At 41.4% G+C, this 22786-nt stretch overlaps 1 protein-coding gene across 4 annotated transcripts in view; it reads left to right on the top strand.

Moving 5' to 3' along the window:
* Positions 1-12682, top strand: part of UMODL1 (uromodulin like 1) — a 48919-nt gene extending 36237 nt beyond the window's left edge. For 2 of the 4 annotated variants that reach the window (XM_072028502.1, XM_027448566.3), the window contains 7 exons: positions 1644-2095; positions 2792-2934; positions 3782-4018; positions 4790-4949; positions 7225-7309; positions 9090-9294; positions 10947-12682. In XM_072028502.1, the coding sequence (XP_071884603.1) occupies positions 1644-2095; positions 2792-2934; positions 3782-4018; positions 4790-4949; positions 7225-7309; positions 9090-9277 (1265 nt within the window). In that variant the 3' untranslated portion in view covers positions 9278-9294; positions 10947-12682. The remainder of the gene's footprint in view (positions 1-1643; positions 2096-2791; positions 2935-3781; positions 4019-4789; positions 4950-7224; positions 7310-9089; positions 9295-10946) is intronic. The other 2 variants (XM_072028492.1, XM_072028486.1) reach the window with 2 other exon arrangements.
* Positions 12683-22786: the final 10104 nt, after the last annotated feature.

Below are 22786 nucleotides of genomic sequence, written 5' to 3'. Positions count from 1 at the left end.
TTGTTGTATTCAACTACATCCTAATGGAAAGAGTCTTGCTGTGGATTTAAGCATTTCTGACTTGAATAATCTGTCATGAGAGTTATTATACTAATATTTAATGCCGTCTTTGTAAGATAATTATAATATTTCCATTTTCTCGTATGTGCCATTAAAAGTAGATATGATTATCAGCAATGTTAATTACTTCTATTAGCAGTAGCAGAGGGGATAGCAGAGATAGCTGAGATAGCAGAAAAGGTCATAGAAAAGTAGGTACATAGTATGACCTCTGTATTGCCTCAGGGACAAAAAGTTAATACAGTGTTACAGATGAGTGTTTTGCAACAGTCAATTCATCTAGTTTCTTCTGTCTTTCCTTGAATCATTTGTTAGCTGACATGTAATGAGTCTTCAGGTGTCTAAATTCTTTTAGGTTTCTTCCGTAATTTGTACTTGTTTTTGAAACCACAGCGATAACATACTCACTCATTGGCTGAAGTCACAAGAATTTGTGAACTGATTCCAACCTTTGCTCAGTTTTGTGTAACCAACACATTTAGTAGTGTGACAATGAGTTTTTGGGGAAGTCAACTTGAAAAGAACCCGGAATTTTTTGTCAGCTTACATTCAGATCAGCATCTTTTCAGTTTGGGGCATTCCTGAAAGGTGGGGAGCTCCAGAAGGATATGTGTGTATATATACACACACACATATATATACACACATATATACACATATATATGTTGCTTGGGAAATAAATGTAAAAAACTGCTTAAGATATTTTTTTTTTTTTTTCATGCAATGAGACACATCCTGTTCCACTGCAAATTGAGTTTATTATCTGGGTGCTAAGTCAGATACTTAGGTGGTTTCTACTGCCAAAGAGCCATGGTAACCCCAGAGCCTGTGCTGGAAGCAGGATGTTTGGCATACACATTGATCTCTGCTTCACCATTTCCTCTGTTCACTTTCTTACTGGAATCATTAAAGATTCCTACCAGAGCGTTTGTTCAACTCCCTGCTGTGTCTCTCAGGGTACGTGTGTGCAATATGGGCCTGCTCCGTAAGGTTTGTTATGTATGTCACCCCCAAAATGGTGTCTCCAAAGCATTCAGGGTCATATATTCTGAATACCAACTTCTTACAAGTGGGGCCAGTTTTTTTAACAGGCTCTGTTCCTGTTTGCATCCCATAGCCTGAAGTGTGCGGTCTCCCACAATGCTAGGCAAAAATATCTGAACGCTGCTCAGCGACTTGCAGTTGTGGATCTTCTGCAAGCACTGATCATCCAAAAGCTGTACGTATGAGCTTTACTCAAACACATTCATTATTGCAGTTCTCAGGAAATAAAGCACTTAGGCTTTTCTCACTGATACCTTATGTATCTCATGGGCTCTTTCTTAAAGAACAAAACCAGAAGCAAACAAGCAAACAAAAGCCCTAGCCAACCAATCAACCAAACAAAAAACAAGAAACAGCCACAGCTTTGACAGCAGGTAGAGCTGGTTAAAACAAGACAAAACAAAACAAAAACCAAACCAAAAAAACAATAACACAGAAACTAGGAAACTGTGAATTTCCTCATATGTGTTTGCTTTTACCTTATGAAATCAATCTGAACCTGTAAATTACATCAGTCCTTTATTTTTGGCACTCTTCAGCATTTCCTCCCAGCCAGGAGGCAACAGTGATGGACAAGAAACCTGTACCTGGCACAGTTTTACCTACAAAGTATTTGCAGACTTCGACTCCTGCTTCCTTCCTCACTTCATTAAACTTCTCTAGTACTGAGCACATGGAGGACACCAAGTTCTCCAGTGTGGTGCTGCCTCCTCTCACCACAGATCCTGCATCAACTCCTGATGTTCTTCCTCAAGCATCTCCCGTCCCCCTTGTTAAACCTGCCCAGGAGATTTCCATTAAAGATGCGGTGAGAGTGTTTTGTGAAATTGAAAAGATTGTCCTTGCCATCCAGAAGGGATTTTTAGATCAGGAATCCATCCCTGAGTCCTCCCTGTACCTGGGGGAGCCTCGCTGCAACGTGAGCATCAGCAACGGCACTCATGCTGTGCTGCAGGCTGGCTGGAGCGAATGTGGCACTGAAATTGAGACCGTAAGTCCCCTGAGACAGGGAATGCAAAGAAGCCCTTAAGATTTCTTTTTTTGCTCTCTTGGTTGGGAGTGGAGGGGGGGGGGGGGGGGGGGAGCTGAGGGGCAAGGACAGTTCCTTAGCTAGAAATACAGTCTATTAGTTGCTGAAATGTTGGGCAACGTATTTCATGTTTCCAGTGTCTTTGGAAAAAGAAAACTTCCTGTAAGTGTTCCTGTTTGGGTATGGGGGCAAGCAAGAAAGAGAAGGAAGGGCATCTTTGGGGTCAGGCAGGAAGGTTCTAGTGTCTTTCCCAACTGAGACCCACTTCCCATACCTGTCTGGGTTCCCCCTGCAGCTGTCTCAGAAGCTTCTCTTTTATTAAGAGCAATCCGAGCATCATATTTAGAGAACACCCCAGTTGTTCCCAGTAACGGGGACAAAAATTGATGGCTGCTTCTATGGATCCCAAACCAAACTCAGAACATGCCGAAGTACAGAAAATCCCTTGTGGATCAGCGATCATTTCAGATTGAGGAAAAGGAGGAAGGCTGATGGATTATCATTGACTAGCTCTACAGCAACAAAGATGCTGGAGGTTTAATCGGTTTGAAGAATGGAGAATTCCAAAGTCCTTGAAGCTGCTAAGCCTGTAGCTCTGATGTACCTGTAGAAACAGCGGTGTTCACAAAGTTGTGCTTTCTTCTTTCTGTGTTCCAGAATGAAAGTAATACCACAGTGAAAACCATACTCCGGAACGACGCTTCTGCTCAGGGAGTGATCCACCACCTAAAAGTTGCCAGTCCCATTCACTGTGTGTTTCAGAACAATCTCTTGACTTCCTCTGGATACACTGCAGAGGGGTAAGGAATATCTCCCTCTGCTTTGAAATGCTGGTGCATGACGCAGTGCTGCTGCATGGGAGAGATCTCCCATCTTTCCCCCCTTTAAGAAGGGGTCGTAGCTGGATCCACTGACAGTACTTGCTGTGCTGAACAGTCTGCCTTCCTAAGTGTCCCCTTCTCAGGTGATCCCTGCTATGTGCTTCCACCATACTCCATCTAAAGTGGCGACAGATCCAACAGCCACCAAGCTCGGCCATTGCCCAGCTAAACCATGGGTGAAAACAAAGCCTCGGGAGCTACTGGTGCAGCCTTGGGAGGCAGGATTCCTGCTCTTTGCCTTCCTGGGCAACCACATGTAGCAATAAGAGTATTCACCTGCTTTTGAAACATAACAATGATGTCCCATTTCAGATGAGGCAGGCATAGAGACTGCTATGTGGGTGCTAGGTTTGCTGCTGAGGATGACAAGTTTTAACTCCTAATTTTCTCATACTTACTGTTCAGGTTTGTTCCTTTTCCTTAAATTTCTTGTCTTCAGCAATAAGCTTTTACTCTCCTTATTTGAACTTTAAGGCATCTCATAGTCTTGTTCTCCTTCAGGTGCACTCAAATATTTCTACCTGCTCAATTTGTGTTGCCAAGACATTATGCCACCTGTTTTCTCCCTTTTTCATTTCCATGCTTCCTACCGTCCCAGCTGAGAACTCGATACATTTTCACTTTTTTTTTCTCTTGAACACTGCCCTAGCATCTTGGGCATCTTTCACTACTTACATGTGCAACAGGTGGAGAAACGGGCACCATTTTATGACTTACAGAAACACTCCAACTTGTGATCTTTAAAAGTGGTTACTCCCTGTTTCAGAGTTTACACCATCTTTGAGGATTTACATGGATCTGGGCACTTCAGAACAGAAATGCAGTTGTTTATTGGAAACTCCCCAATACCAAAAAACTTCAGTGTCTCTGCCAGTGATGACATACTGATTGAAGTGGGGATCCAGAGAGCAGACAGCAAGCTGAAGGTGGTCCTCACTGACTGCTGGGCGACTCCGACTAATAATTCAGTGGATCCCCTCTCGTTTACTTTTATCAACAACAGGTATAGCAAACGCCACTTGCAAATATCGTGTGCCCTACGTTGAATGGTACTGACTACGGATGTGTTATATTTTAAATGCCTTTTGTGAGTGTTTTCGTCATTCATATACACTGTCCCTGACCATTTTGACTGGCCACACCTTCTTTGAACCAGGAAGGTAGGCACAAAAAGAAAATGTTTTCAAAGTGGAATGTGGTAGCTGTTTGAGTTTGGTTGTCTTCCCCATAGTTTTGTAAAGGTGTTGTACATTTGACCAAAAGAAATAGGTGGTTTTCATGGGCGATAGGGAAAGAACTTTTGAAAAATGTGCGTTTCACCCATATCTCCGTGATTGGGATATTACCAAGAGCTTATGTAACTCTTTCACTGAAGGTGTAAGTTGGTTGATTCCTGTGTGTTGTGACTCACAGACAGTATTAATGCAGCTTCTGGTAAAAGAGGTTTGTTCCCGTCTGGATCCCTGATTTTACCCTCATGCCATGTCCCCTATGCTCATCCTTCACCTTAAAATACAGGATAGTCCTTTTACTCAGTAACAAAAGCCATTCCTTTTAATATATTGTTAGTTTCACTTTTTGTTTGGTGAAGCCAAATTTAAATCCTTCTTTCAATCACTCTTTCCCTTTTGCAACTCTGCAAAGTGGAGGTTTTTTGCAAACTCTGGAGTGTGTGGCTGTGGCTATTTAAAGGAGTCTTACAACCTGAGTTAAGTGCTATAACATGTCTTCTATAGCCCTACCTGATATTTGTGTTTTTTCTCCTCCTTTTCAGCTGTCCTATCCCAAATACGTACACCACACTGCTAGAGAACGGGAATTCAAGCAAAGCACAGTTTAAGCTGAAAATTTTTTCCTTTGTCAACAATTCTGTAGTTTACTTACACTGCAAAATTCGTATTTGTATGGAGACACCAGGAAGCACCTGCAGGACGGTAAGGGTTTTGCTATGTGCTGTTTCTCTCTCCTTTGCCATGCGGTCCTTTTGTGGAACTGAAGGAGTCATGTTTCCAAACAGGGTTTCAAATAGCTCCTTCATCCCCTGATGAGAGCAGGGAGGAGTGGGGAAGGACCATAGCCATATGGAAGCATCCCCCTTTCTTCCTGTTCCTCATCCTTGTAGTGAAAATCATGGAGCATGCACAGAAACGGGTGTCAGAAAGTTGTGGGACGTGAGGACTGAACCCTTCACCTCTGCCTAGGGGTGGCCAGAAGGTGATGAACAGAAGTTACAGTGAGAAAGGCTGTTAGAAATGTTCCACCTCAGATGGACATGCCACAGAAAAACACTATCACCCTTACTGCCAGTTTCAGTGGGAATGTCTGACCAAACTTATTTAGGATGTCTTTCTGTTCTTTCTTCTTCCCCTAGAGATTTGCTCCTCCAGGTTAGAGTTTAGGTGCCAGGGAGGAAGAACCATGGCATTAAGTTTCCAGGGCTGTGAATCCAATAGAGTTTAACAAGGCTTTTTAAAACCCTGTTGCTTTGGAAGTAGGAAAGCAAGCACTGTTCTCATAAAAACTTCAGTCCCTAATTGTCTTCCTACTGTGCTCCAAAACATTTTTTTTTGTTGTTTCTTTTATTTCTAAGTAAGTGATACACACTGCTTAATCTAAAAATGTGTTGCTACCATGGCAATAAATGAAAATAATAATAAATCAGTTTTTACTGATTTTTTTTTTCTTTATAGCCTATGCACAGGAATTCTCCCCTCCTTCTGTCAGCCTTCCTGTGATTTTTTTTTTTTTTCTGTCAAGGATGTTTTCATTAACAGCTTGCTGCTTCTCCATTGTTTAACACTTTCCTCTAGCTCTAAATAACTCAGTTTAAGCTCATTATAAAGTAGCCAATCTCTTCCTAAAAGATTCAAAGTAGCCAGCAGAAAATGCTTGTTTCCTTTCTCAAAGTACAAAGCTTCCTCCAGATTAAAAAATAATAATAATAATAAAAAAGGTAGGAACAGGACACACGACTGACAGATGGAAAGATGGCCCCAGGTTTCAGAGCTGATTTTGTGTGTTAAAAATCAGTGCACGAGCAATCCCCAGCCTATGCCCCCATGGAGGAGGTGGATCCCTCCCCAGGTTCATGGTGTGGCTGCTCAAGCAGTGTCCTGCACAGCTGAGGAGAGACACGTTGGTAGGTGCGAGGCAGGGGAATAAGAGGGATGGGCTGGACATGGATTGTGTGAACTGCTGTTGCTGCTGCAAGGAATCAACCAGATGCTTTTCTAGGAGCTACCACGTTTGCTGTTAGGGCAGGCTGTAGCTGCCTGGATTAGAGTTTAGGAATTCAGCTAACAGAAGGCCTGGCTATGAGCTGCATTACAGGGGTCAGTGACAGGGTAATTGTTGCCCTAGGTGAGGCCTAGAGGTCTGATGAAGGTTGACATCTGCAGTAAACAAGGCACAGCAGGGTTAATCAGCGAGACCCTCTTGCTTCCTGTATTCTATATTATTCATATAGATTTGGGAAAAAAAAAAAAAAAAAAAAAAAGGAGGAAATATATAGTTCTTTCTCCTGCACAAAATTCATCCCATAAGAAAAGTTTGAGTATTCAGCATCTTAGGTAGAGATTAAAACATTACGTGGACAAGTACTGGGAAATCTATTCAAGGGCAGGCCAAAGTTGCAGCTACAAAGCAGTAGTTCCCAGATGAGTAGTGCACGTATTTCTGAAGAGCTGTGTGTTGTTTTCAAAGGACACAACTTGGCAGGGGGTGAATGTTGCCACTGCTGATCCTGGTGCTGGTTGTAGGATCTGCTGTGCCTGCCATGGGCAGTAGAAGCATCCAAGCAAAAATGTTTGCAAAACTCTGGCATATAGAAATAGTGAGAAGTTTATTCTCGCATAACCACAGGGTGATTTAGGTTGGAAAAGACCTCAGAGATCATCTAATCCAACCTTTAAGCTTTCTCCAAAACAAATGGAGAGTTAATGAAAAGAAAGAGGTTGTCTATGTGAAATGTCTGTTCACAGCAGTGTTTTCCAGTGTCTCTAAATAGAGATCTTAGATTGATGTTTCCCTAATGCCATTTCTTTTGAACTTTCATTGGATGCTCATTTCAGTGAAACTAATACATAACATTAAGAAACAAAAACCTCAGTGGGTCAGAACAGCGTTGGGCTTTCCCATACTCATCTGAAGGCTTTGTATCATTAATTAGTCAGCCATGTGACTTGTTGGACTCTGACTTGGTTGTTGCAGAGGTGCCACGCGGCTCGATCCCTGAAAACCGGTGAAATCATCGCTACCCACAGAACATCCTGGGGACCTCTGTGTAAATCTGCGGGTGAGTTACAAAGAGATGCCTGCAAAAATTGGACACAGAGTAAACACCAATATTAAGGTTCTTTATCACTTGCACAGGAACCCAAATGCCTGTTGAAACAAAACTCGCTGTGTATTTTTCCAAGGAGGAGGAGTTCTCACTGAAGCCATGTGACAGTGTGGAAAAGCGTGTGCCCTCCTTGATGAAGTGACTGTCAGGTTGTCAAGGGGGATGAAAGGGAGAGGAAAGAAGTGTAGCTGTTTGCACAGGATAGCAAGTGCAACAGCCACAAAATCAAGCAGTAATTACAATTGTAAAGTGCAAAAGCTGCTTTCATCTCTTAGATTGCAATCAGTTTTTCTGCTTTACCTTACACCGTTCTTAGACCATGGTTATTTTGAGATCTGAAGCCCAAAATCAGATGACATAAGAGATTGCATTGCCATGTTTCCTCAGACTCCCTGATATTGATTTCATTATTACTGTGAGGGAATGTGGCAGAGCCTAGCTGATACACAGCACCTTGGTTAATCTGGCAGAGCGGTGCAGGACAGGTTAATAGAGAGCGAACATCAGCTCTGTGTACAAGCAAGGTCTAATTTGTTATGTTTCTGCCCCTTCTGCACTTACCCCGAGTGATATTTTCAAGTACAACTGCTGCCGCTAACGTTTTCATTCATTTGGCTTCCTCCAGCCCTTTGCATTCATATTGTGTTAACATAAAACACTAATTGAGAGTATTTGCACACAGCAACATCACAGTTTTAACACATGGCTACTGTCAATAGACAGAACTCACCCTCTTTCTTCTTGCTGGTTGCCTGTTTCGCCAGTCACTCAAGCTTTTCTGTCTGTAGAGATAGGTTAGTGATGCATTGATAATGGATCTGGGATATCTTTTTTCCCTCTACTGTAATGGCCACAATGTTCTTTTGGAACTTGAAACAGGCTCTGACTCAGCTCCTGTCTGTGTTGGGCTACAGGTTTACCATTTTGACTGTGCATCTTTTTTAATTCCCTTGTTTGATACCAAAATTCAAAATAGGCACAACTATATCGTGCAACACTGCCTTGGCCTGCCTTGGAATGATCCCTGGACATTATGTAGCTTGGGCTCTGCTATCATGTGCCTCCATGGCTGCTGACAGGGCTGTTTGGCCAAAAATCTTGTCTCTAATTACTGGCATTTATGCATCGTTGTCTGTCTTCTGTGCAACTCAGGTACTGCACAGGTGGTTGGCTATATGAGTGCTGTCGTGTAAACATATGCAAAGAGATGCTTTTGTAGGTACATCAAACGTTCACAAGAATGAATTAGAAGTGTGCAGGAGTGTATGTACAAACAGAAACAGGGGTATAAGAAGCCCATGGTGACTTCTTCAGTGTGGCTCCAGTGGCTGCACTGGCCAGATCTCTATTTACTAGAATGGGAGCCTAGAGACTCAGCACACACGAAGAATCCTTCTCTAAATGTTTTGTGTTTAAAGAAGGTTTACCCATGAGATAAACGCAAATCATGAGTTTTTAACAATCATAGATGAATGGGGGACGGGCTCATAGACCTTTTAATGAGAATTACTTTCCCCAAAAAGCTGAATCAGTGCTGTATCACAGCTTTGGGCTTTGGCACACATGTTGGTATAACATGTATAACCTTATCTGTAGGCAAGGTTATACCCCTGACTGTCTTTTTAGCTCAGGAAAAAAATAAAATAATAAATAAGAGAATAAGAGTTTAAAAGCTTCTGTTTTTAACCTCTTTTTTTTTTTTTTTTTTTTTTTTTTTTTTTTTTTTTTTTAGCATCTGATTCAAACACAGAGAAGGAGTCTGGGATGGGAGTTGGCTACATCATCCTTATTGCTGTTGCCGTGTTTGGCTTTGTGGTGGGAGTTGTGAGCCTTGTCATTTTCCAGTACCAGCGAAAGATGGGAAGATACAACTTCAGAATCAAGTCTGACAACTTCAGCTACCAAGTGTTCTACAATTAGTGATTTCCAAGTTACCAGTAAGTACCGAATCATGGAAAATTACTTTATTTAGCTCTTTAGCTCTTCCTGAAATGGTTAAATATGGCAGATGAGCATCCTCTACTTAAGGTTATTTGAATCTCCTGTCCATTTAGTTGTGGGTGAAAATCGTAACAATATGAAGTTCCTATTATTCTTGCCTGTTTTCAGATGCTGCAGAACATGGAGGAGGAGGATAATTTTATCTTCCTCATCTTCCTTCATGGCTTTAGTCTCAGTCATAGACTGGCAACTTTTGAAGAACCATGTAGATAACCATATCCAAAAAAAGTATATTGCTTTGAGTTTTGGATCATGGATTAGTATAACAAAGGAGGAATACTTTGCCACTCTCTTTATAGAAAGTCTGCTTCAGAAGATAATGTGCTTTAGAAGTTATCCCTTTCTTCAAAAGCTTGGGTTTCATTTTATTTATCGGAGGGGCTGTTTTTCAAAAAAAAAAAAGGTGGAATATTACACAAAAACAATGGCAACTGTTGCTAATGTACAAGTGGTGCTTGCAAGTGCCTGCAGAGAGTCTGAGAAGACTTTTCTGAGTAGTTAACCACTACAACAAGTTCTGCCTCTGCAATTTAAAAATTTAACACTTTTCCAGAATGCTGTAGGATTCAGCACTTTTTTTTTCTCCTTTTTTTTTTTCTTTTTCTTTTCTTTTTTCTTTTTTTTTCTTTTTTTCTTTTTTCTTGTGTAATATCTAGCTGCTCACCACAGTTTGTATCTTTGTGCCTTTAAGAACAGGAAAAAGAGCTTAGAAAGCTGGCTTCCTGGAAAATAATACCTAACATTGCTTCACAACTCAAGGATGTTTACTGTGGATCTGATCTCATTTTGTTCCTGGGCAAGGGCTTATTTGACAGTGTTGCCACAGGTGGCGAGTAACTCTTTCCTGATGGAGGCCTCACACATCACGACACAGCTGCCATGCCCGCAGCAAATTCACTAGGCTCATCATGATGGTATTTGCAGATAACAATTTGTTTCACTGGGTGCAGTGACTCTTAAGAACATGACAGAGAAAGGACAGGGAAGCCAGTATCACAGCTGCCTATTTGCAAATTCTTGAATAGCCTATTTCCCCATGCCTCATACTACAAAGATCACCTTCTGGAGTCATTTGTGGGCAGCTTCCGTGAGACCCCTGTAGGTGAGGATGATGCTCTGATTGCTTCCTGAAGCCTGGGCAGGGCTGCCAGTTGGGAGCCCGAAGGGAAAGCACCCGGGGTGTCTTGTTGCAGCCTTCAGCGATACAGGTCCCACTAGGGAGCCATAGCCCAGCTCAAAGGGCATATCTAGATCCATTAAATTAAAATCTATACATAAAGCCTCTGAGTCTCTCTACAGAGAGAAGACTGGCTTGTTGTTACTTATCATTCTGCACTCTTGGTCATGAGTGATTGCAATACTTGATATTAATGGCAATTAAGGAGTTACACAATGAGGTTGTAGCATAAAGGATATTTTCATGCTTATAATGTTTATATATAATCTGCATGTTGGAATCTCAAGTAATGGCTCCTTTTAGAGAGTTGTTCCTTACCAGAACAACTCATCTCTCCTTCCCTACGCACCTCACTGTCTTTGTAAGGTAGTTCATTACATTTCTTAATTGCAATTTATTTTTTTTTCCTAGTTGGAAACTGGCTATATGTCTCTTCACAGGGAATTGAAGCTTGTCTCTACTCAGCATTTGGCTTTCATTACTCTTCATGATGGTAGTTACAACTGGTTGCAACACTGGCTCTTCCAAATTAATGTCACAAGTAAAAGGCTTCTGTATCCCTACTTTTTGTTGTTGTTGTTGTTAGCAATTTGGCTTTTCCCTAAAGTCCAAAGAACTATTTGTGACTGCAGCTCCAGGTTGAAATCAACTTCCTTGGCAGTTTCTCCATGGAAAAAAAAAAATACAAGGGGAAAAGGAGGGACTTCACAGTTCTCTACTAAAGTTCCAAGATTTGCTGTCCCACTGTGCCATTTTTCCCCTCTTGGCATCACTTGTGTCGTTACTACTCACAGATTTGTGTTTCTATAAATATTCCAGGAAGTAAATCAGCAAACTCTTTGAGAGATCTCATTTTTACTTTGTTGTTCACTATTTACTTAAGGTGAGGTTGAAACCTTGAGCTGCAGCAATGTTGAAGACCTAATTGTGCAACGCCTTAGGTATACAGAAGCTGAAGAACAAGTAGTTGATTTGCCACAAAATAAAGAAAAAGGCATCATGAATCTGTGGCTCAGCCTGCTCAGTATGTTCTTCAGCATGAGTTTTGAGATTTGATTGTAAATTCTTTAATTGATAAGGGAAAAAAATAAATAAATTTGAGCCTGGCAATTCATGTTTTTCCAGATAACTCAATTGGCACCTACTTATATCTGTTTAATTAGAGAAGAGTGATTGTGCAGTTGACGTACAGTGTGTGCTGCCTACTGAAGTGAGAGCACTCCAATTGCAATACAGTAGATATAAATTTGAGCCGTATCTCATCTGGCTGGAAGACCCTACCACTACTGCAGCAGCAAAGGTTTAGTTTCTGTGCTCCATTGGATACCACAACAATCTGTTCAGCTGGATAAACCGGAACAAGAATCTCCACACAGTGAGCAACTCTTGCAGGACTCCTTCCTGGGGTTGGAAACAGCAAGTTGGAAAGCATTGGAAATCTGTTTTTCTGTCTCCTTAGTCCAATTGCTGTTGGGTACTAAGATACCCAGGTAAAGGATTTGGCCTATGTTTTGTAAAATGTCAGAGTGGCTGATCTTGGAGGTTTTACCTTGAAAATCTGTAAGTTAATTTCATTGTCTTTTCTTTGGTGAAATATCAGTTCCCAGATCCTGGTATAAAAATAAACAAATAAATAAAATCACTTGGCTACAACTTACTAATGAAACTGCAGTTTAACTCTGCAATTTTAAGGTTTGATGAGTACAACCATTAACTTTTTATTATGTATGAGTCTCCTCGCTTTTGCTGTTTGCTCTCAAATATACATTTACCTTCTGCACACAATGAAAGAATAACTTATTTTACTAAACGTATTTTTCTAGTTTACAGTACTTACAATTGTAAACTGCCTAAAAGTGACAGGCCTAGAGATTTGCCTATTGATTTCAGTGGAGCAATGCTATTTACAAAAGCTGAGCACTAGTCTTCAGATTGAAATGCAAAGCAAAAGCTTCTGTTTGATACCTTACATGCTCAGCAGAAACTGATATTGTGACTATCTGAATAGCTGTGTCTTGGTGTCTTAATAAAAGCACTCTCATATCTAATTGTTGATTTTTGTACTGTTATTTTTTTCTCTCATGAATTAGCCACGGGCATTAAGACATGTATTGTGTAAATGTGGCAGCTTCTGAAGAACTGTTGAAGTATTAGCATAATGTTCAAACATCACTCACAACACAACACATGACCTTATCCAAACACCATTGGTCCGCAAATACCAAGGACCAAACATGTATGCTTATGCTTACTGAAAGTCTCTTTCTTCACCATTGCAAGGGACAAACATATTTTCAGTTTTATGGCTTGTGGTGAAGACAAACAAAAGAGTATTCACCATTCCCAACCCAATAATAGAAATCTAGTACTGTGGTGATCCAGTCTGAAACTAGTGTCCCTGAGGATGTTGGTGAACTCATCTGGAGCCAAGAGTGAAAAGCAGGGAAAAGCATCAGCACTTGCTCCAAATGCTAGTTTTCTCATCTCTGTCACAAAAGTGTCACACAGGTGACACCCATTTTCTTTATTCATCATTTTTTTTCCTGTCTGCTATCTTTCAGTGGCTAGCAGTCACTATTTTCTCAGCACCGTGTCTCCTTTTCACGCTGAGGCACAGAACAGGCTGTTTGGTTGAGGTATTATATATGAAGTGCAGTAGGGTCCCTCTGTCCCTACTTATTTCACTCCATCTGCTGCTCTGACCAGGTCTGATATCTTTGGAGGACTCATTTTAGACATTGCGGGCAATTCCCCACACCAGTGCCTGGGCACTTTTACCAAATATGTCGTTCTGCAACCAAGGAGAACTCTTTTGGAGGAGCAGCACTGACCATCTCCCCTTTCCAGTCTGCTGCTGCCTTTTGCTCTGGTAAGGAAGAACAGGCTCTAGAAAATTATTTGAGACAATTAAAAATGTGTAGAAATAAAATCTGAAGAGTTAGCTTTGACCTTTTACTTTATTTCCTGAGAAGCATTTTAGACCAGCAGTATGTGTGCCTAATGTCTCCATTGTTCACTGAGAAAACCATATTGCTGACACCTGATGCAAAACACTCATCATTATTCCTTGCTCTCACGTTATAATGTTGCCAAACTCTGGTCCCATGGGGTTGGAAAAAAGCTGAGATAATTGGAAACTTTCCTTGCCCATTAAAATATAAAGGAGTGGACTTTTTAATGCCTGTTTGGAAAGTTTTCTTGTAGGCTGAGGAAGGAAACAAGTTGGAGGAACTGAAAATGTTTAATTGCAATTGATCTAAAAACATGATGTTAGCTACAGTGTGACAGAAAGCTAAGAGCACAGAGCCTCCTAATGGCTTCTTTGGTCTGCTCAGCAAAACATAGTTTGTCCTGGGGCTTGCCTTGCAGGACTTGCAGCAAGCAGACAGCTGAGTAGTATCCTTGTTATAGAGGTGCTGCCTTTCAAGGCCTCTCCCTTTTTTTCTACAGACTACATCAGGCTAAGGTTTTCAGGGTATCTCTGCTGGTTTTTTTTTTTTTCAAATCCCCTCCCTCTCGCTGTGTGGACAGCTGCCACCTTATACCAAAGATGCTCTTGGTTACATGGTCTGCCAGGGCATAACACAGGGCACTTGTCAGTGCAGCACCATTTCACGTGCTGTAAACACCCCTGAAAGCCCTCTCTGCCTTTCCTGTCCTTCTTTTCCAAAATGGAGAGGTTTTTTTTTTCCTCTGAAATCCACAGAAAGAAGAGTTTTAGAGACTTAATACAAATACAGTCACAGCTGTGTACACTATAAGCAATTGTGATGCAAGTATAAAAGGGTAACTGATCAACAGATGGAACATTTGGAGATGGGATGGAAAGAACAGTAAAGCACCAAGACAAAGAGGTTTTAATGCTGTGTTAAAATGTCAGTAACAAATCACTGGTGTAGTGCTTGCAATGAATCCAGAAATGTCTACTCTTATGTCTACTATGTCTACATGTCTACTCTTTAAATCAGCTGGTGCTCAGCCTTTCCTATAACCAAGGCTATAAAAGTACTAGGATGGGCAGGGTAAATGCACGTTGCTGCCCAGTAACTGGCTTTGTTGACATGATAACTGTAAAGAATGAAAAAAGTTAGTAATTTTATCAACTTACCTTGGTGCATGTTTGTGTGTGTGTTAGACGGGATTTTGCATGGTTAGGGATAGTACACATACAGTAAAGAGAGCTTGATTTGATCCCACTTTTTTTTTTTCTTTTTTCTCTTTTTCTCTCCCTTTTCATACAGAGAAAGTTTGATAATGAATATTTGAGAACTTTCAGAAATTTACAAGTATTCATAGGCTTAGTTGAAGTAATAACACTTATTACAGGAGTGATTTTTGTCTGTTTCCTGCTTTACTCTGGAAGTAACCTATTTCAAAAGAAAAGCGACATTTCTCTTTTACACTTTTATCCTGTGAAGAATGCAGTCTCTTGACAGTTGCTTTTCCTTGACTGTTTGGTCTGCTTTTGCTACATATAACTCTGAGCAGGGTCATAATTTATGGACAAGGAGAAGAGAAAATATGCCCTAGTTGGTTTATCAATGCTGCAGTGAATATTTGGCACCTTGCTAGATGGGACATTTCACTCTTTTGCCTGCTAGATGTAGTCTTTGGGAAAATATATGGAAAAGTAGGAAAACTTGATAAAAACACTGAGTGTTGGGGAGCTCCAAGTACGCTGGCATTATGGAGCTATTTTCACTGATAGTTGGAAGTGGATCAGGCAAGGTGCAGTAGGTTATAGGGTAGCAGTATTCTCAACAGGCTGACACCAATTCATCCCAACATACCAAGAAACCGCTCACTTCAGAACTGCAATGATGACTTCTAAATGCCAAGAAGAATGCGTTTCTGGCAGAGACAGTTGGGTAAAATTTTCAGTTGGGTAAAATCTTTCCAGCAAAGAATATTGCTATATCCTTGGGAATGCTAATAACAATATTGACAGTGTGAGTTCTTCATGGTTTATGCTCAAGAGTATTTAAACTTGTCAAATCCACTCAGGGAATACATGGCTTTGCCTCTTACACTGCCTAAAGCTTTGATATAAAATGCTGGCCACAAATAGTACTCTCATTTATTAGCTGCTTTTGACATTTTGCACTCTGAAAGGATGAAGGAAGTGCTTCACCTCAGTATTTTCAACAAATATGGCTATTACTAGCACACACACATAGAAAGCTCTTGCATTTGTTCTGGTGCCAAACCTGAGAGACTTACTGCCGAGTGTTACATATGAATAGCTTTCTTATCCAACTTATTTTTTTACCGAACAGCTTTTGCATAATGCAGGGCCAAACCAAACACCTCAGTTGTCATTTTTCAGTAAGGTAAAAGTCAAGAGTAACAGTTGAACAAGATGTGATTGCCTTCTGGAGCTGTTTTGTTTATGTCCTACTAGATTTTCAGCTGGCAGATAGTTTGAGGCTGCATTATGCAGTCCATTCAAAGATCACCTGACTTTTCCTCTAGAGATACTAAACAGTGCTTCCTGTTTCTTGCATTAGTCAGCATTTCTTTGACCCCCTGTTCTCTTCATCTTCTCTTGTGTGGCTACAGCTATGACATCTTATTCTTAAACAAGAGGAAGGCACATCTATTGTTGTACATGTGTATGAGAAGTATCACCTTGCAAAGTTTAGTCTCTCCTTGGAAAATAACATCTAAGTCTCATTTGACTTCTATGAAAGTCAATGCCAGTGTGACAGCATGCACAGGCTATGACTGTAGTCGTATATTCTGGACTTCTTTTATAAGACAGTACTTTTGCAACTATTTAATTCTGACCATTGGAGGCTGCATGACCTCCCTGGAAAGATATATGTTTAGTAACTTCCAGATTCATTATTCTTTAGTACTCCAAAATTAATTCCTTAAACTGTTATTTGTATTTTCATGGAGTAAAGCCAGGTATGTCAGAGAAAGGAACACCTGAGACTGCCTATGCTGTTGAATTCCTTTTTTGCAACCATATTTAGTGCTATCTTCCCACTGACATGAGGAACTGATTTTTGTATCTTGTCTTGGTATAGTGCATCATTGCTTTTACTGCTTTCATTTTCCCAGCAAAGCACCAACACAATTCTTATTCATCCAGCTGCTGTGACTGTCTCAACCTGTTGCCACTGAGTCCAAAGTGTGACACACATTGCCTCTCAGAAACCTTATTTATTCAGGCCTGTGCTCAGCTACTTAGTTGGGCAGTGAGAAATCAGGAGGTTATTAATGGGAGCAATGTAATTTGAAATTAAGAGTACGAAATGCAATTGATCTTAACATGATGGCACCTGGGCTTTTCAAAAATGAGATGCTGAGTAAAAATGCAGGCTCCCTTCTTGGCAGCTCCTGATGCTTGAGGTCAGCCTGCATATCAGCTTCCTGCTGGAGTTCCTGTTGTGTTTGGCAGACAATAGATGAAATGGGAGATCTGGCAAAGGACAGAACAAGCCCTTAAGTTGTTTCTGTGATTCAACAGTAGATTTTTCTTTTGTTAAAGAACTCATACCAGTGACTGTCAGCTGAACAAGATGTATCTGTCTTCTAAGGACATTTTCTAGATTGCCTTCTTCCTCAGCACTCATCAAGATACAAATAATACTGTCTTTTACTTTAGTGCTTCCTCAGGGAGTGAGGTGGACCCATGGTCACCTGGGTCACTTATCCACACTTAGCATATTTGGCTACACAGGTTTGTCTGCACGCATGTATCTAGTTACACATACAATGTGAGATTACAGCTGCTGTATGAAGTAATTCATGGTGCCCTTGGAAACCATCCTTATATTAATTATATATATACATAAAATCTCATGGAAAGCTTTACTGCATTTTTCCTGCAAGAGGCCTTGACAGATGCACTGACTACAGCTGGGTGAGTTAATGTCCTGATAGGTTTCATCTCTCTCTGGGAGTACACAGTGGTACTGCTCGCTATGCAGCCTCTGCTTTGTCCAAAGATGGTTTCAGAGAGTCATGAGTGACAGGCAGGCTTCCTCACAAAGCACTGCACGTGCCCGTGTTGATTTTGCCAGCCAAGATGAAGGGCTGGGTGCCGACCTCTGGGCATGCAGCATGAGTACAAGGAGAGCGGCTGGAAGGAACCTGCTTGATGCAGGGCCCTACCCTGGCCAGGCAAGAGAAGCAGCTGCCTCCCCCCACCGCCGTGCCTGGATGAAAGCTGGGGCTGGCACTACTGGGTGACTCATGCCATGCTGGTTGCCCTGAGCGCGGCCGCGCCTCAGCCCCAAGGCGCTTCACCACAACATGGCAGCCCTGCCATGGCGGCTGGGGCTGGTTGCCCTGCTGGGCTCTGGCCTCGGGCTGTTTGCAGGCAGCTGGCCTGTGCAGCCATGGGGCCCAATACGGGGGAGCGAGGGGCAGCAGTGGGGAGAGGCATGGGCCCACAGGTGGGGCAGAGGCAGTTCCAGAAGTGGGCACCAGGGTTCCTCGTTTCAGCCCTCTGCTCCCACCACAGTGTGGGACTCTGCGTGGGATCTTGGGACATGCGTCTGCTCACTTCAAAAGGGGCGAAAATGTTCCCCTTCATGTCAGCAGGAGCATACACAAGTCTTAAGCTTCATCTTTTACACTTTGGCTTAATTCTCATCCTACTGTGTGACACCACAAAGTCAGCTTCCTCCTCTTCTTTACCAGAATCCATAATTACAAAACCAGGAGGAGGCAACAGAAGCACACATAATAAGGTAAGCCAGCTATGCATTACCCCTGGAGAAAGTGCTGTTGTTACACTGCTCCCCCACCACATGATTTTGTACTGCTATTTTTTTCCTTCCTGGCAGAAGTGGCAAGTTGTTCAGTATTGGATATTAAAGTGTTCCCGTTTTGTCATGAGAATTTTCTAGTGACTTGGAACATTATTCCTGTTATCTGCTAAGCAGTAGATGACAAATTATTAACTGTCCAAATGAGTTTGAAACCCTGCCCCAAACTTATCGATCAATGCAGTTTTATCTCCTGAATGTAGGGTATGGGTGGTGGGTAAATGATCTGATATAAATACCATGACATTTAGTACTAAGTGAATAGATCTTTGTTGGAGGATTAATCTTGCCATTTCTGAACCAGTCACTTTTAGAATTACAGTTAACAATCACCAGGGCTGAATATGGAAGAATTCCCATCCTTGTGAGAAAGCTGCTCAACTCCTAAAAGCTCTGGTAGATACACGAGTGCATATTAGAAAGGGACAGTTTACTCTGTCTTTGTATGGCCTAGGAAAATGGGGCCCTCTTAGTGAGATGTTTGCTAATCAGGCCTAAAAGACATGGAGGAAGGTTATCAATACCAGTGCTAATTGCCTCTAAAACTCACTAGGAAATTGCTGACAGGGAATCTGTGAGCACTTTTACAAGCCTTGTATTAACTCATATCCCAGGAAATACCTAAGCCCTACAAACATATTCCTGTACCACTCAATAGGTGCCAGATACAGAGGGAATACCACAGGTTACCACGTTCTTTACCAGTAAACATTTTTTTTTTCTATCATGAACATGTTTAATATTTTTGATACAAACTACTTAACAGGTTATCCTTTCTGGCAGATTTTAAAACTTAATGACTTGGTGTGTCTTGGCAAAGTGCACTTATTGCTGTAGTATATTTGCCATATTTTTTGTTTCACATATATATCTGTATTTTCTCAATACGTAGCTTTAGCCGTCAAAAGGATTTGCAGAAACATACACAGGAAACTTATCCTCAGTAATCTGTCCATGTGTAATACAGGAGTCAAAAACAAAACATGTGAAAAGCTTCCTTTCCAGCTTTCTCTTCTGTAAATATCTTTTAGATCTGTGCCAGTGGTTCTGACCTCAGAGAAGAATATTCTCACTTATTCCTCCACACCTTTTTAGACCTCTCTTTCACATAGCAATGGATATCATCATTTAGTTGTTTGCAATTTATTGCTGTTTGCTGTGTGTTTTCATCTCATAAATACCCAATGCCTATTATGGCCTTCTCTTTTTTTGTCCTGTGGCAAGCAGCAGATTCTATGCGATACCATGCAGATCAAAGGCTTCTTTACAGAGCTGGATACTGAGTTATTTTGATGCTTCTTCAAATGGAAAGAGCTTCCATAATACAGATCCTGTTCTGTATCTTTAAGCTGCCAAAATGACTCTTCCCTTATTGCAGCCAGTGGCATGATTTGAGCATTTATGGTCATCTGGGTTGAAATCAGAGTGGGAGTGCATTAGAAACAAAGGGCCAAATTTTGGAGGGTGAGAATAGTGTGAGTGTTCTTTCAGGTGTCTTTACCTCTGCTGTGCTCTCAAATGTATTTTCTGCTCATCTCCTTGTGATCTCTCTGTGTGGAAGGTACTGGTGCAATATTTTAGCTCTCTGAATTACTGCATTCTCGTATCTGTGTGAGCATGTATTTTACAAATTCTCTTACTTATACACAATAAAACATTTATGTGTCACTGATCTTTACAGATGAGAGAATGACTCATTTTATAGTTCCACCTCTCCATTGATAAACAACTGGCAAAGCTTTTAACTTTCTATTTGTGTTGTCTTAGGGAATTTCCCCAGGTTAAGAAAATAAGCCAAGGGGAAGTATTGAGTGAGCCAACATCAAGATTATGTATGCTGTTAATTTTGTCTTGCACCTGCTCTTTTCTTCCAGTTATGATGAGTTAGGAGGTGAGGGGGAACTTTATCTCTTGATTAAAACCTGAATGCATTTATAGTTATATTTTTCTGAGGTATCCTGCTGTGTGATTGCATCACTATTGAAAGCTGCTTTTTCGTTCCTGATTCAAAGCTCTCCACTTCAGCCAACAATAGTTTGGTTGAAAACAGTTTGAAAAACTAGCATACTGAGCTTCTGACAAGGCTGGAATTCAGCAAGTATATTCACTACACCAGCTAAATATACTCACCTGTGGTGGCAAGTGACCACAGTTTGGGTGGTAAAACATGAGAACATGGACATGTTGGAGCAAGTCCAGGGGAGGGCCACGGGGATGCTCAGAGAGCTGGAGCACCTCTCCTGTGAAGACAGGCTGAGAGAACTGGGGTTGTTCAACCTGGAGAAGAGAAGGCTTCAGAGAGACCCTAAAGGAGGTCCTACAAGAAAGCTAGAGAGGGACTTTTACAAGGACATGTAGTGATAGAACAATGGTAAGGGCTTTAAACTGAAAGATGATAGATTTAGATTAGATACGAGGAAGAAATTCTTCACTGTTAGGGTGGTGAGGCACAAGAACAGGTTGGCCAGAAAAGCTGTGGATGCCCCATTCCTGGAAGTGTTCATGTCCAGGTTGGATGGGGCTTGAAGCAACCTGGTCTAGTGTCTCTGTCCACAGTAGGTTTGGAAACAGATGATATTAAAGTCCCTTCCAACCCAAACCATTCTATCATTCTATGATTCTAAATATGGTTTGGGAAATTGTTCCTTCCCAGTGCTAATACACAGTAAACAAGAAGAATGAGAAGGTTGTCTATAGATACAGACAGCTAATCGTCCTGTACAGAATAAATTTGTATGTAAATAGAAACACAAATAGTCATGGACTTAGCAGTGCCAGCGTGGATAAAGCTGTCCAGTTTGAAACACCAAATCAAACAGACAGTTTCAGACCAAATAAAGAAGAAATATGAGTACATATTTGTAAATTCAATTGATGCATGCATTGACTAATCCAGTCGTACCCATTTTTGCTGGGTCATACTTAATCTTTGTGCTCTTGACATCTCTTCTCATTGGCTCTTGGTGTGAGTACGCATGGCTTCTAGTCTGACGTTGGTCACAGGTAAACATGGGGAGAGAGGGAAGGAGGAAGGACAGGAGAGTGGATCTCACAAACACATCTCCTGTTGAAGAGTAATGGTGTCTGGGAAACAGTAGAGGCCTGATGGATGACGATCCACTGATAGTGACAGCAGAAGTCCCCCACAGAGGATGCACTCAGACCAGAACTAGTGAGATGTATGGGAAAGGGCAGAAGCTTTTCCAGCTTAAGACACTTTTATGTTATCTTCAGACTATCCAAATACATCTCTGTAGGTTAAAAAAGGAACACCTTGAGTTGACGTCATTTGCCAGTACAAGCACTAAGCAAAGAAAAGGCCAATATCTAATATGAGGTTCCAATATAGTATGAGGTTTCTACTCATTAACAGAGGTCACTGCACAGGTCTGAGACTTCAAAGGCAAGTGCTGAAGTTTTGTGTGCATTTGTCAGCACAGGCCACCATACATCCAGCTTGCAAACATTCCAGAGAGTTGCAGAGCTAAATAAACCTCATACCTAAATGCTCAGTCCACTAAGCCTCTTTGCCAACATGACCTTTTGGAGACCTGCTGTGCTGGTTACTCAAAGCTTCAGTTTTGCCCTGCTTTCCAAGAGATCTGCTGGTCCTGAAAGCTGATCTGGTTACCCGACCCCTGGGACCCCAGAGTTGGGATGTGATTGAGCTGTGGTTTCTTCCCAATATTCCTCTCAGGTGGTGTAGTCCTGGTCTTCTCCTTCCTCTTTCATGTGTATCTAGTGCCAGCGGAGTGCAATCAGCCACAACATGCCACCGTAGTAATAATGGATGATGGGAAAAAGCCTCAACAATCCTGCTGTCGAGCTATGCCATTAGGCACTTACACACATCCTAGCTCCAGGAGCACACAGAAAATAATGTAGTGAAACAAAACAAAACAAAACAAAACACAAAACCACAAATCCACAATGATAAGATCAGAACTTGCACTTCTTTTTTTTTTTTTTCTCCTAAAAAAATAAAATAGCAGGTTCTGATATTTGTAAGTTAATTTTATATAGTTGTGATATCAACCATGGTGTTTAATTGGACAGACTGTATAGTGAAAATTGGAGCCAGGTTTATAAAAATGTGTTCACTCAGCCAACAAATAACACAATTAAGGAAGAAACCTATAAGGTGGCATGTTTCAGGGTTATTTGTATTCTTGTATATATTTAAATACCCTGGCTGTGTACTTTTCTTTACACTTGTATATAAATCTTTTCCCCTACATTTTTTTTCATGTGCTGTTTCAGTCATTAATAGGATAACCGGAGGTTAGCTGGCAAATTTCATTTCACTGTTAACACTGCCAAGTACGGTGAGGTCTCTGGATTACACGATGGAGGAAAGGCCCCTTCCTTAGCCTGTTTCCCCATTCTCTTTGCCTCACCCACCAGTGTGCCTTTCCCTCCCCTTGTTACTCAGCAGAGCTGAACAGAAAGCTGTCTGTCAGCAGCCTGTGC

This window comes from Anas platyrhynchos, chromosome 1, assembly GCF_047663525.1.
Source record: "Anas platyrhynchos isolate ZD024472 breed Pekin duck chromosome 1, IASCAAS_PekinDuck_T2T, whole genome shotgun sequence".
NCBI lineage: Eukaryota > Metazoa > Chordata > Aves > Anseriformes > Anatidae > Anas > Anas platyrhynchos.
The sequence above is the reverse complement of the archived record's forward strand: the minus strand, read 5'-3'. Positions and strand labels throughout refer to the sequence as shown.